The sequence below is a fragment of the Myiozetetes cayanensis genome, unplaced genomic scaffold (assembly GCF_022539395.1).
Source record: "Myiozetetes cayanensis isolate MyiCay16 unplaced genomic scaffold, myiCay2020 scf2-11, whole genome shotgun sequence".
In the NCBI taxonomy this organism is placed as follows: domain Eukaryota; kingdom Metazoa; phylum Chordata; class Aves; order Passeriformes; family Tyrannidae; genus Myiozetetes; species Myiozetetes cayanensis.
Genome location: NW_026087411.1, coordinates 111,717,254 through 111,730,754, shown reverse-complemented (window position 1 = coordinate 111,730,754; position 13,501 = coordinate 111,717,254). Strand labels below are relative to the sequence as shown.

Below are 13,501 nucleotides of genomic sequence, written 5' to 3'. Positions count from 1 at the left end.
TCTCATTATCGTTAAATTGCTGTTTTTAATTTGCCTCAGAAACCTCCATCCTTTGAGAAATCACCGGTTTAGGGAGCTGTCTGAATTATGTGCGCTCTTCAACTGTGCTCTGGAAAGGGAAAACCAGTTGTGTTGGATCCGAACTGGAAGGTTGCACTGAATTCCCCATTGTATTTTCAGTCAAGTTGGGCTTAAAACTCTGCACTGAGATGGTTTCCAATGAAAAAAAATCCATCTTTGAATATCAGACCATAAATGAACATTGGGAAGATTCTTGTGAATTAACCAGGAGTTACTGTGCAGAAAAACTGCATTTTGTGAAGCAGGGCTCCTCATGTGCTCCAAGACGCTTCCTCTGCTTCCAGGGTTTTTCCTTAATATTTGAATTTGAGATTTCTTATTTTAGGACTGACCTGCCAGTATAACCCTCAAAGGACCCTGAGAGACCCAAGAGCAACCCTTTGGTACTCATGTGAGTCTGGTAAATAGACAAGGACCTTCCTAGGGGTCTCATGTTTTGTTTAATTATGGAAAGGATTAATGGTGTTCATATCTGTCCAATGCTTGGTATTTTACCTTGAATTTGGGGGAACTTTGTTGCCTGTATGTAGGAAGATGATTCGAGCTATACATGGAATATGCCCCCCCAACAAGAGCAGTGTCTTCTCAGTGCTCTCCCTATGAAAGCACCATCAGATCTAACTAATCCTCCATGTCCTTAATTAAATAGCTCTGGTGCAAAGAACTTTACCTTCTGTGCCTGGAAATTGAAGCTGATTACTACCCTGCTGGAAAAGCTTTTTTGCTTTCTCTCTCTTTTTTTTTTTTTTTTTACAGGAATTAAGCTGTTTCTCATGCCATTGTCCGGTTGCAAATTGGCCTGAGACTGACTTGTGCCATGGGCTCTGACCTCCAAAACTGCCCACTCATTTTTTTTCTGAACTAATCAGCTCGATGAACTATTTACAGTTGGCTTTTGGGTCTTCTCACTGCTTCTGTGGCTGCCCCTGTCTGAGTAATTAATGACACTGTGGCTTGTTTATGGTCTTGAGTTACTAATGCTGTTGGCTGCAAATGCATTTTTACCTCTGGGACGTGCCAATTTCCCAGTTCTAGTCCCACCTTACCAGCCCAGGTCAATTTTTTGTGTGTAAACAGATTTATCCTGTAATAGTTGGGGAGAGACTGGGGTCATTCATCAGTCCCATGGAGAACATGCCCGGTCAGATTCTGCCCTTCTTGTGCCTGTGCAACTCAGCAGAAGCTGGAAAGGTTCCTGCAGGACAGCTAAAATTAAAATGAATAAGAAAGGAAAAAGAGACAGGATTACTTTTCCAAGTCAGGGTACAGCCAGTCTCAATTAAAAATAGAGATATTGGATAGTGCACCTCATGTCCAGCCACATGCCCAGCCCTGATCCTGGTTGTATCAATGTTTGCAGGAGACGTTAATGAGGGATCTGTTATGTGGCCCTCTTTGGTAGGATAATACCACCTGCAGTTTAAAACTGGAGTAAAGAGAAGTTACACAGCAGCAGATAAGGCAGATAGGAATAAAAATATCATCTGATGGCCTTGGAAATGGGTTGTTGGGTTATGTTCCAGGCTTGTTCTATCCTAGACAATCATTTCAAGCATGTTAATTTATAAGGGAAAACCGAGTTTGTTCTCCTACCTCCTCTGGAAACCTATTTTCAGTGCATTCTCAGTGCATGGATAGTCAGAAGCATTTTGATCATTTCCAGCTTTGGTTTATTCATACCTACAGTTACGTACAATCTTTTTGGGGATATTGTTGTCTTTTGGTATAAATCATTATTTTTTTCACAGTGTGTAGTTCTCTATGTACCTTTTCTCCTTCTGGTTGTTTTTGGGGGTGATTTTGTTTGTTTGTTTGTTTTAATGTGTGTAAGGCTAATTCCTTAGTGATTTGTGATTCAAGCACAACCATTCCTGCCATTTTTTAAAAACATTTATTTCAGAAACTAGAAGAAGATGGTCCCATTATCTATTTACCTTTGTTGCCCAGTTTGATTACCAGTGTATATTCAGCAGGGTTACCCATGGGTGGTCCCTGCTATGACATGAATTTAAGGGACATCTTCCATTCATGTCTTTGGATCACTAGCAAGATTCATCACTGTTTTGTTAAGGCATTTTGTACCAACATCTAAAAACCACAACCCTATTAATTCAGTGGTAAACTGACATCAGGGACTGCTGTAACACTGGAACTCAGAAAATAAGGACCTCAGTGATCAGATTATGTTATTTTCATCACATGGAATTGAATTGGGCGAGGAATTTCTCAAGTTCTAAAGTGAATGAAATCCTGGGAGCTAAGAGGTTGTCCTGTCTTTGAGGGAAGATCAGGAGAAATCAGGAAAGTTGAAACAGGAGTTGGACTGATGATCCTTGTAGGTCCCTTCCAACTTAGGATATTCTATTAAATAGAAATTATAAAGGTGAATGTGGTGCTTTTGCTAAGAGGATGGAAGTAGGTTTTCCATTGCAAACTTCTCCAGAGGTTCTCCTTTCACTTTCTACTCCTTCACATCCAGGTTGGAATCGTCTCAATCAACAACAAAGCCAGAGCACTTAGAGATGTGCACATGACGTGCACAACACCTTTAAGGGGTTGTTGAGCACATTGTAACGTCCACTAGACTTTTTTGGCACTCTGATTTCCAAAGAAACCCAGTACAGGCTACTTAAATATTTGAAGGCAGCTTCTCTGGAATTGCAAGAGAAACCCTACAAAAACAAAAAAAAGGTAATTCAATCTGGCTTGTTTGTTTTTCTGTAGTGTAAATTGGCCTTTTTGGAATGGGAGGGAAATTTCCTGGGTAAAGAAGGATTCACAGGGTGCTGGTTTGCAGCTCTTTCCTGGTAGTTATTTGCTGTGCTCCTGTAATGAATGTGGTACCCTCCATCCTGAGACTGCTTGGAGGAGACTTGGGAACCTCTGCATTCATTATTAGCCTTAAAAATCATAGAATCATTTAGGTTGGAAACAACCACCACAAATAACCCAGCACTGCCAGGTCCACCACTAACCCACGTCCCCAAGTGCCACAGCTGCATGTTTTTTGAACACTTCCAGGGATAATGATTCCACCACTTCACTGGGCAGCCTGTTCCTCGACCAGCTTTAGTCTATCCATTCACTGATTTCATAGCACAGCCAGTTAAATCCATAAATTTCCACATGGAACTCTGAACCTATATATTTGTTTACAGAATAAGTTGTTTCACTGTGCTGTTGGTACAGAGAATATTTTTTCTTGCTGCTTATACTTTTTGCACAATATAAGGTATTTTCTGCTCTCTTTGGGATCACCCCATTCCATCTTTGCCACAAAGCTACATATATACCTTTATTCTGTCTGTTAGCAAAATTCTTATTCAGTACTGGGAATGGAAAGATTGTTGCAAAATTCCTCTTTTGGTTCTGGTTTATGTAGAAAAAAAGCACATTTTTTAAGCTGGGTGGTGAAGTGCAGGCAGAACACTGTTCTTACAGCAGCAGGATGAGAGGTTGTTGGCTCAGGGATGCTGGTTGTACGGAGGAAGACCTACCCATGCCAATTGAAATTCTATAATTTTATGGTTGTGGTGAGCATTTTTCAGTTAATTTGGCTAAGGGTTAGAGGTGTGACAGGCAGGAAAGACAGATGATGATGACAAGAGACAAGTTTAGCTTCTTTGAGCACTGGGCAGTGTTTTCCTTGTTAACTCCACTGACTGTAGCAAATAACATGCATTTGCATCCCTTTCATGTGTGTGTAGGAGGGAGGAGCCTGCACCAATTTGTCTGGTTTAATTATAGATGTTCTACCCACCTTCCTAATTGCTCCTTCATTAGGAAGTAGCTTGTTTCTTTTTTCCCTAGGAGCTAAAAATAATCAACTTTTGTTTGTTTCTGTAAATATTTTTTTTCTACCCTTGAGGAGATAATTATTTCTATTGTTGCATGAAGATGGTGGCCAATACAGGAGGAATAATTAGAGCAGATGGCTGAAAATACTTCCCTTGTAAAAGACATCTAGTGTAATAAAATACCTCCCCTTCTCTTTTGTCTCCTCCGAATATACGTTTTTCTTTCCTTCAGGTGGATGGGAGTTGGGTGAGGGGGCGTAAATCTTTTCCTGATGTATTAAACTGAGGAGCTGTCAAGAGTTCACAGCCTGGAAAGTGAGCTCCCCGTATCCATCACTGAAATTAAAGTGTTTTCAAATGTGGTGTGGAGTCCTGGGTGTGCGGCGTGGGGAAATATCCGCTGCACTCCATCACTTGAAATGTTAACCTTGTCTCTCCGTGGTGACTGAGGACAGGAACACTTGCTCTCGGTACTTGCTGGTTAAATGGCAATCTGTCAGCACCAAGGAAAGGCTGCCCTCGTGGGTGTCAATCTCGGCTGTGTCGGCGCCGCTCCAAACCTCTGCTCGTTCCTGCCCGTGCGCTCCGGGAGGGATGAACATTCCTCCTGCTGGAGATCGCGGGAGCCGCTCTGTGTCCTGTAGGATGTGCACGGGGGAAAGGATAAATCTGGCTGCCAGGGGTGGAGTTGGTGGGAAAACCCTGCTGATTTCAGGTTTTTCTCCAGGTAACTCTCACCTGGAACACACAAGCTGGAATCATGGAATCACAGACTGGATTGGGTCAGAAGTGACCTCAAAGAACATCTCGTTCTAACTCCCCTGCCATGGGCAGGGACACCTCCCACTAGCCCAGGTTGCTCCAAACCCCATCCAACCTGGCCTTGGACACTTCCAGGGATGGGGCAACCACAGCTTCTCTGGGCAACCTGTGCCAGGTCCTCACAGTAAAGAATTTCTTCCTAATTTCTAGGGAATAAGGGAAAATATTGAGTCCAGCAGGAAACAGAGCCTGTGTTTAAACTACCTCACTTTTTATTGTTTTTATTTTAAAATGTCTTTGTTTTCTTGTCACAGGATAAAGGGGCTTGTCTTGGTGTCTGTAACAGTAGTTGCAGTTCTTTTTCAGGATTGTTCTCGAAACAAATCCCACTTAACTAAACAAACTGTAAAGTTACCACAGAGTATGATCAAATTACCTATGCATTGTCTAAAGAGGACTTTCTCAACCCTTTTAAACCCAAACCTTGCATTTTGGTATCTTTCCCACTTGTGAATTGTTTGCCAGCCTGTGTGGGATTGCAAGTATACCACTGTTATTTATTCATTTGTTGCAGTGGCTGCTGCTTTTTCTGAGCCCTGGTAGTCACAGGCACAAGCTGAGAAACTGATACTGAGAGATCGTGTCCCCAAAGGCTGACATAAAGGTAACCCCAGGCTGGCTGACAACAGCAGCAGCTAAAAAACACAAAATGGAGAGAAATCTGCCTGCAAATGTTAAAAAAAAAGGTGAAGGAGGGAGAAAGGATATGATGTGCTGAATTGCAAGGAGATTGTGCATCATTTATTCCATGCCATAGAATGTTATTTTACCTTTACGTAATTCATTCCTATTTTTTTTTGAGATCTAACTGGGAAGGAGTTGATACTCCCCCCAAAATTAATTGGTATTATACATAAGCTGTTGGCCTGCCACACAAGGAGTGGCCTTGATATGGGTTGTGAATAGTAGCATAGAATATTATGAGTTGGAAGGGCCTCACCAACATCATTAAATCCAACTCCTGGCCCTACAGAGGACAACCCCAACAATCCCAGCACTTGCCTCAGAGTGTTGTCCAAATGTTTCTTGAGCTCTGCCAGGCTTGTGTCTGTGACCACTTCCCTGGGGAGTCTGTTCCAGTGCCCAGCTACTCTCTGGGTGAAGAACCTTTTCCTAGTAAATACAATTTGGTGTGTGCATGACACACTCCAAACAGATACCAGAGCTGGAAAGGTATTGCAGGACTCTGTTTGGGTGACCATTTTAAGTGTTCAGTTCATGTTATACTTGTTTGCTTGGGAAAATCACTGGAATGGTCTCTTGCCTCAATTTAGCCACTGATTCTCACCAACCTTGCAGGACTGCAGCATAGTTGTGGTCTCACTCCTCCTATTAAATCCAGTTGAAATAGCCCATGTTCAAGTGTGAGCTCTGACAGTGACACAGGTGGCTGCAGAGGTGTTATGGTCTCATAAGCTCTGTTTCCTCCAAATCACGTTCCCAGCTCTGCTACACACTGAAGCCAGAGCGTGAAGCTGCCTCCTCACTGCAGCAGTTGCCCACAGCCAGCTCCAGCTCCACCACTACCACTCAGGGTTTGTTTTACTCCAGCTCCTCTTTCTCCCATCCTGACTTTCAAGCTCCCTGCCATTTTTCCTACAGCTGGGAAAAGCACAGGAGGAAAATGCCCGGTGGCTGACGCCCAGCTTTCCTTGGCTCTGCAGGTTCCTCCTGGTTCATTCACCAAGCATGTGTGGGATGGGCACTCAGCCACGACCCCGGCGCTTGCAGCTGCTGCTGCTCCTCAGTCTGACTGAGAACTATTTAAATTAAACACCAGAGGTCAAATACTGGGTGCCAAAGAGGGGGAAAATGGAAAAAGAATGAGGTTTTTCTTCTGTGAAAAAAACAGTGAGGGAGACATTCTTATCCTGCTCAGCTGCAGTCTGAGGGAAAGGTGCTGAAGTCTCTTCATGGCGAAGAGGTTTAGGTCATGGCCATACAGTCCTTTGAGAGATGAAATGGTTGTCCCAATATTTTTTCTTTGGGGTCTCAGGTGAGTTGATCCATCCCAGTGGCCCTGAGAGTGTGCTCAGACTGCAGGGCAGCAAAGTCCCCCATGTCACCTTTAGCACAGAGGACAGTGGTATTTTGTGTCTCTAGGGTCAGTGTGGGTTATGAACAATCCCATATTGATAACTAGACAAGACAGGAGGGAAACTAGAAGGGCCAGATGAGAGTTTGTGACTCTGTCACCCACCCTGCTTGATGAGAGATATGCAATTAGTTCATGTGTTCGTTCATGTTATTTCACCATGGGCTGCTCCAAAGGAACTGGATATAACCACTACCACCATTCAGCAAAGGAACTTAAAAATTCCATTGCAGTTGGAGATGGCACTGTGCTTTTCTCCCAGAAAACAGGGAGGGTGATCACATGGGATTCACAAGGTCCAGGAAAGTGTACTGGTGAATGAGGGCAGGTGGCCATTTTACTAACCTTGCACTAGACCCTCCTTCTTCTTTCAAGGGACTTAAGGATGTGATCTTTCATCCTAGGGAAGGATGTAGGACTACAGGAGAAGGGTCACCAAATAAGATTGTTTGATGTCTTTTCTCAATCTCCACAGAGCTGCCTTCCCTCTATAACCCCTGTACATTCCTTCATGCTGTGGTGATTTAAAGTGTGTTCCTTGAACAAACCATCTTTTCCCTCTTGGGAAAGATTCTTTAGATTTATTCTCTCTGTCATAATGCAAGGATGGTACAAGTGATTATAAACAGCTCTTGATCTTGTGTTATTAGTTGATGTTGATCTGTTTACCTTTATTTAAAAAGAAAAAGCAATAACATAAATCAGAAATCACTGGAAGGATGCAGAGGCAGGTGGTGCATGTGGCAGTGAACAAAGCCAGGTATCTTCTCACTGGAAACCTTTAGATATGGACTGAGCGGAACAACAGAGATTTTTATGACCTTAATCAACTCATTTTCTTCCTCTTTTTAATAATTCTTTGGGCAGTAAACTTTCTTTTGAGCACTAAAATCTGTTTAGGTTTTCCAGAGAATCTGTGGCTGCCCCATCCCTGGAAGTGTCCAAGGCAAGGTTGGACAGGGCTTGGAACAACCTGGGATAGTGGAAGGTGTCCGTGCCCATGGCAGGGGGTTGGAATGAAATGATCTTTTAGGTCCCTTCCAACCCAAACCATTCCATGATTCTGGAGTTATACTGCCATGGATGAGCACAGAGGCTTTTATGCCAGAGGGTGTTGGTAGGACTGAATGGCTACAGGGTCTTCTAAGAGGTGACAGCAGAAATCCAGCAAGAGCTTAAGCACAGATATTGTGTGCAGAGAAGCTTAAACGAGGAATTAGAGTGTTTTATATTTAGGAAGGGGAAACATCTTTTAAAAAGTTACAATATGAAGAAGAGTTTATTCTTCTTAACTCTTGCAAGGCTTCTGTTGACAGCTTCCTAGGTTTTTGGTGCTAGCAAGAGCAGTCTGGTACATCCCTTATGGTCTTGCTTTCCCCTTAGGGTTAACTGGAGGGTTCTATGTGACTTCAGAGGGTTAGAGTGATGTCAGAGTGACTTTAAAACATTCAACAAGCCTTCTCAACCAAATGTTCTGGTGGATCCCACCATTTACAATTGCATCATGTGCTGGTGGCATTGGCAGTGTTTGTGCCAGACAGAAGTTTATGCAATATGTAATACTGTGCTACAGTTGGCTTGATAAGCAGTGTATCTGAGAAATACAAACCTTTCCATGGACTGTACTGTCCTCTGTCCCCTGCTCTGGGATAAAGACAGGTTTATTAGCTGCTTTTTCAGTGGATCTGTGGTATACCCTTGTATATTGTATACAATCCAGTTCAAAGCACTGTCACTGAAGAGTAATTCCCAACCTCTCTGGAGAGACAGTGGATAAAGGTATCTATCCTTTCAGCTGGAATTTCATCCTAAATCTCTGAAATATATAATTATATGTTTACAACTAATGAAAATGAAACTTGTCCTATCATACTTATCAGCCTTGGAGAAACTGTACTCTCTGTGGCCATTGTGTACAGATGTGAAGGCTTGTCTGTACTTCTGTAACGATGAAGAGGTTCACTCCCTCTGACACCAGAGATTTAGCTCCCCAGATGTTTTAACTGTGTGTGTGTTAATGTAGTTCCAGGTTTCAGTCTAAACTGAACCAAGTAAATTCCCTTTGTAGGGTAATCATGGAATGTGTCAAAGGGTAGAAAACAGCAACATCCACCCAGGATGGACATCAACCAGTTGTATCATTTAGCCTGGGAACTACCACCCCTTCCCTGGTGTAAATAATTAGAATAATTGAACTTTAGAGTGGTCTGATTTTGAAGGTACCTTATGGATCATCTTGTTCCAACCCCCTGCCATGGGCAGGGGCACCTTCCTCCGGACCAGGTTGCTCAGGGACAGTGCTATGGGAAATGTCATATAAAACATCATGCACATAAAGCTAAAACTGACAAAAGCACAGTAAAAAAGAATAACTATCATAACACCACCAGTATTGATTCACCTAAACCTCTGCAGATCCAGAGCAAGAGCTTTAATACACATGAATTGCTCAATTTAAAAATGGAGTAATTTTGCTTTAGTGTTGAGGTTATTCTTTCCACTGCTGTTTCACATTAACACAACCCAGTGAGGACCACAAATATTTCCATGTCTGGTTTCCCCCTCCACCTCAAATGAGTTGAGAATGTTCTTGTTAATTCACATATGAGACCAAATAATATGTTATGGATGTCCACACTTGTGCACACATGTCCATGCAAAAATACTCACGTATTCCTCAAGAAATTGGCCAAATGGGACCCTGAGCAACCTGGTCTAGTGGAAGGTGTCCCTGCCTATTGCAGGGGAGTTGGAACTTGATGATCTTTGAGGGTCTTTCAAACCCAAACCATTCTGTGGTTCTATGAAACCTTCACTGCAAAGTGCATGCCTGAAGTTTAGAGGTGAGGAGGAGCCATGATTTGAAACACACAGGCATCATTTTACCTTTCCTCATTGTGAGTCAGTCTCTTTGCTGTTTTTGAGTTGTTCAATGCTTTATTTGGAACTGATGCACAAGCCATCAAAGCAGTGGCAATAAAAACACTGGATAAGCTGAGAAAGCTAAAAAGGTATTTGAAAGGAGGAATGTCTCTCTCAGTGCGGGAGAGTGGCAGGAGAGCCTTTGAAAAAAAAATCCTCTGAAGCAAAATACTGCCTGTCTAGCAGGATGTTTTAATTCCAAACTCTTCAGGCTATTTTTATGACATTGCCAGGAAATAACAGTGCAGTTCTGCTTTTTGGGAGGCAGAGAGAGACACACACCAGACAAACCTGTGGTCGTTCTGCAGCCAGACCTGCAGCAAAACCCCTCATTCCCCAGAGCAGAACGAGACAGAGGGGCAACCCCTGAATTGTGACAGGCATTTCTGAAGGCCAAGAACTTCTCCAACCCGAATCCCTCTATTCCTTTTCCCTACACAGGGTTCCCTCTGGAAGCCTTGCCCAGAGCACAGCAGAGGAGATGCCAAAACCATGCCGGACAACGTGGCATTGGCACCTCCTCCACACTTCTCTGGGCAAGTTGGCTCCTTGAAGGGTGGAAAGGGGGTGAGCTTTGAACTTCTCTGGATCTTTTTTCTTTCCAGCTTGCCCTGCAGTTTTGTGGCCAGTGGGACGAGGACTCCAGCTGGCCTGCTGGCCACCAGCCGCGAGATGGCGATAACGTCACGATAGAAGAGGGCCGGACTCTGCTATTGGGGACCAGCACCAGAGTCCTCAACCTGCTGCATCTCAAAGGTCTGCGAAAAGGGGGGGTTCGGTGCTCTGCTTCATCCCGGCCTGGGAATTCTTAGTGCTCGTGATCTCCCCTTCCATTCCCCACCTCCAACATCGATGGTCAGTCAGGCTGAGTTTCCTCTTGATACACACGATGGGGAGGGGGGAAGAATTTAATTATTCTATATGCAAAAGGCATCGTTTATGCTGTTTGAGGCATAATGACAATATAAGTATAAAGGCTTTCCCCCATTTCTTTCCCCCAGCCACCAAAATTGCTACTGTCCTGAGCAACGTTCAGTGATAATGGCACTGCTGGTAACAATAATCAGTTTTGTTTAGCATCTTCCAGGCAGGTGTGTCACAAACACCTTTACAAAATTAATGATGTTACAGAATTACAGGTCACAACCACCAAATGTAATTAACAATCCAAAGTCCTAGAGCACAGCTGGTGGACAGTAAATAAGAGTTATGGGGGGAAACACTGGGTTTGCCAGGTTCATGTACCTGCTCATAGACCTAGAATAAGTGTGAGACAGGTATATCTCTGTGTGTCTCTGTCAAAGTAAGAATTAAAACTACTTGTAATTCAATGCCAGAAATTTTCCCCTCTGGAAATTAGGCCCTGGTTATGAAAAGTGTTGTGCATGTGGTTGGTATTAAGGGAATGAGCTCTGCTAGTGAAATTACTTACTTAAAGTTAAGCCTCTGCTGAAACAGCTCAAAAAATGAGAACAGGAGTTTTTATATGTTGAAGGACCTGGATCCTTGCTGGTCAAAATGATTTTATATTAAAATGGTATTAAATGTACTAGTCTTGCTTTGAGATGGTGACAAAGAACATAATAACTATATTTTAATCTGAATTTGAATGATCATTTCATAAAGTAAAGACTTTGTAAGATTCTTCTCAGCCTCGTTGTAACTATGACATACAGTGGAGGAGACAGGTCAGAACCTCAGATTTCTGCAAATCTGGATGCAAATCGGGATGAGGATTTTGGGGCTCAGTCTTTGACTTTGTGAAGAATTGGGGTACACTGTTGCAGCAGAAACCCTTTGAACTCTGGACCTATTCACAGGCACATTTGATCTATGAGTCAGCACTCATGAAGACACCGGATCTCTGATTGAATTTAATGAAGTCTGGAGCAGTATCTTTATGGCTTTGGCTCATCTGACATTCAAATCATTCCTCCCCTTTATCGTGTTTTCCAAGAAGCTTGGTTTATAATGTCAATTCAGTTAGGAAAGCAGCATTAAAATATTCAAGATGTTATTATTTCTCCATTGCTACGAGCCATACATAAGGACTGAACATTTTAGAAGCAGAAACCTGCACAGGGATTGCTTATCTGAGCTTTGTGAAGTTGCCTGTTGCATCCACCCCCGTGGTTGCTCTGGCTGTTTAGTCTTGGTTAGATTTGGAGTCAAGACCCACTGAGATCTGCTCTGAAATGAGGCTGGGATTTATCTTTCCTAGGGTCTCCCTTATTAAAGCTGTCCAGCTCAGGGGAGTTGTTTAGGCTCCTGTATTGACAGAAACACACATCACCAAAAACTTATTCATCTTAGATATTTGTAGATATCTGTTTATAGGTGAATCACAGGTGATCCCCTCAGAACCTAAACTACCGACTCTGTGAGCATGTCAAATAATTGACTGTTTTCCCCAGATACAAGATGGGCAGGACAGGAAACCCTGAACCTGTAGGTGGGTGTAGATGTGTGCTTTGATTGAAATGTCCCATTCCCATTCTAGCTGGAGAGTTTTTCTTGGTCGGAGCTGGAGAATGGGATTAAATTGTAGCTCTGCTCCCTTTGGCTTTCATGACTCAGCATCAGGCTGTCTGTGCACTTTCAGGCTGAAAACAAAAAGAGCTTTAATGCTACTGATTCCAGTGATGCTGTACTGCCCATTTTCTGGTGCGGTATCTGGCAAACACATCACATTTACAGACCCATTTCTCGAAATTCTCTTTTAAGACACCGTGGGGACTTTGAATACTACCCCTGTTTGTACATCCTTATAATGATTTCAACACTGTAGAAATTGTTTAAAGGAGTGTTATAACAAGGACATCCAGCTTCACGTGCAGCCTCAAAGTGACTCTTCCTCGGCTGTATTAATAAAGAGCCCAAAACATGTAGTTGTTCTGTTAGAGACCAGCCTATCTGGGCAGAAGATCTGGAGGTCAAAGCAATGGAGAAATAGGATTGAGCAGCTGGGTCCTGCTCACTGCCATGAGGGCTCAGGAGTTTCTCCCTCCTCCTCAAAAAGCAGAGCATGAACATGTGAATATCAGCAGTGGAAAGTTTAATAGTCAGACTGTGAAACAGCTCAGACAAAACTGATTGGGGAAGAGATACAAGATAGACAGACTGGAGATAATTCTGTGTGTTCAGCAGATTGCAGTTATTTTTGTAATCCCGACATCGCAAGTATGGAAATATTTATGATAACCCAGGACAGATGGAAATTTCCTTTGCACAGGGCTTACACTGGGGGAACTTCTTTGTGTTTGGGGGGTTGATACCTCAGACATGTGTTGTTGCCTTTGCCTGAAATTAGAGTGGTTTAGGGAGGTCTGGAAAAAAAAAATATGCTGCCTGGGGATGAATTTTAGGGTGTCATTGCTGGGATACTCTCATGGGATTGAAGATCCCCAACTGGCCAGTTGCCTTTGCAATGGCAATCTTGAGATGGCCACTCTTGCAAGCGTAAGAGAGAAGATTGCCTTGGTCCTTGTACTGGAAAAGACTGAATCATTTTGGTTGGAGAAGGCCTCCAAAATCTACAAGTCCAACCTTTAACTGAACACCACCTTGTCAACTAAACCATAGCACTGAGTGAAAAAGTCTAGTCATTCCTTGAACACTTCCAAGGATGGTGACGTCACCACATCCCTGGGTAGCCCATTCCAGTGCTTAACAACTACATGTTGGAATTGAAGCGCTGGAATGCTGATGTCCAACTTGAGCCTCCCTTGGCACAGCTTGAGGCCATTTCCTCTTGTCCTGTCGCTGCCTGTGAGAAGAGGCGAAA

At 43.2% G+C, this 13,501-nt stretch overlaps 1 protein-coding gene across 1 annotated transcript in view; it reads left to right on the top strand.

Annotated features, from left to right (window-relative positions):
• The window catches only part of PKHD1 (PKHD1 ciliary IPT domain containing fibrocystin/polyductin), a 252,844-nt gene that overhangs the window by 74,038 nt on the left and 165,305 nt on the right, over nucleotides 1-13,501 (top strand). Inside the window, 1 exon segment of the mRNA XM_050316128.1 lies at nucleotides 10,323-10,473. Coding sequence (XP_050172085.1) covers nucleotides 10,323-10,473 — 151 coding nt within the window.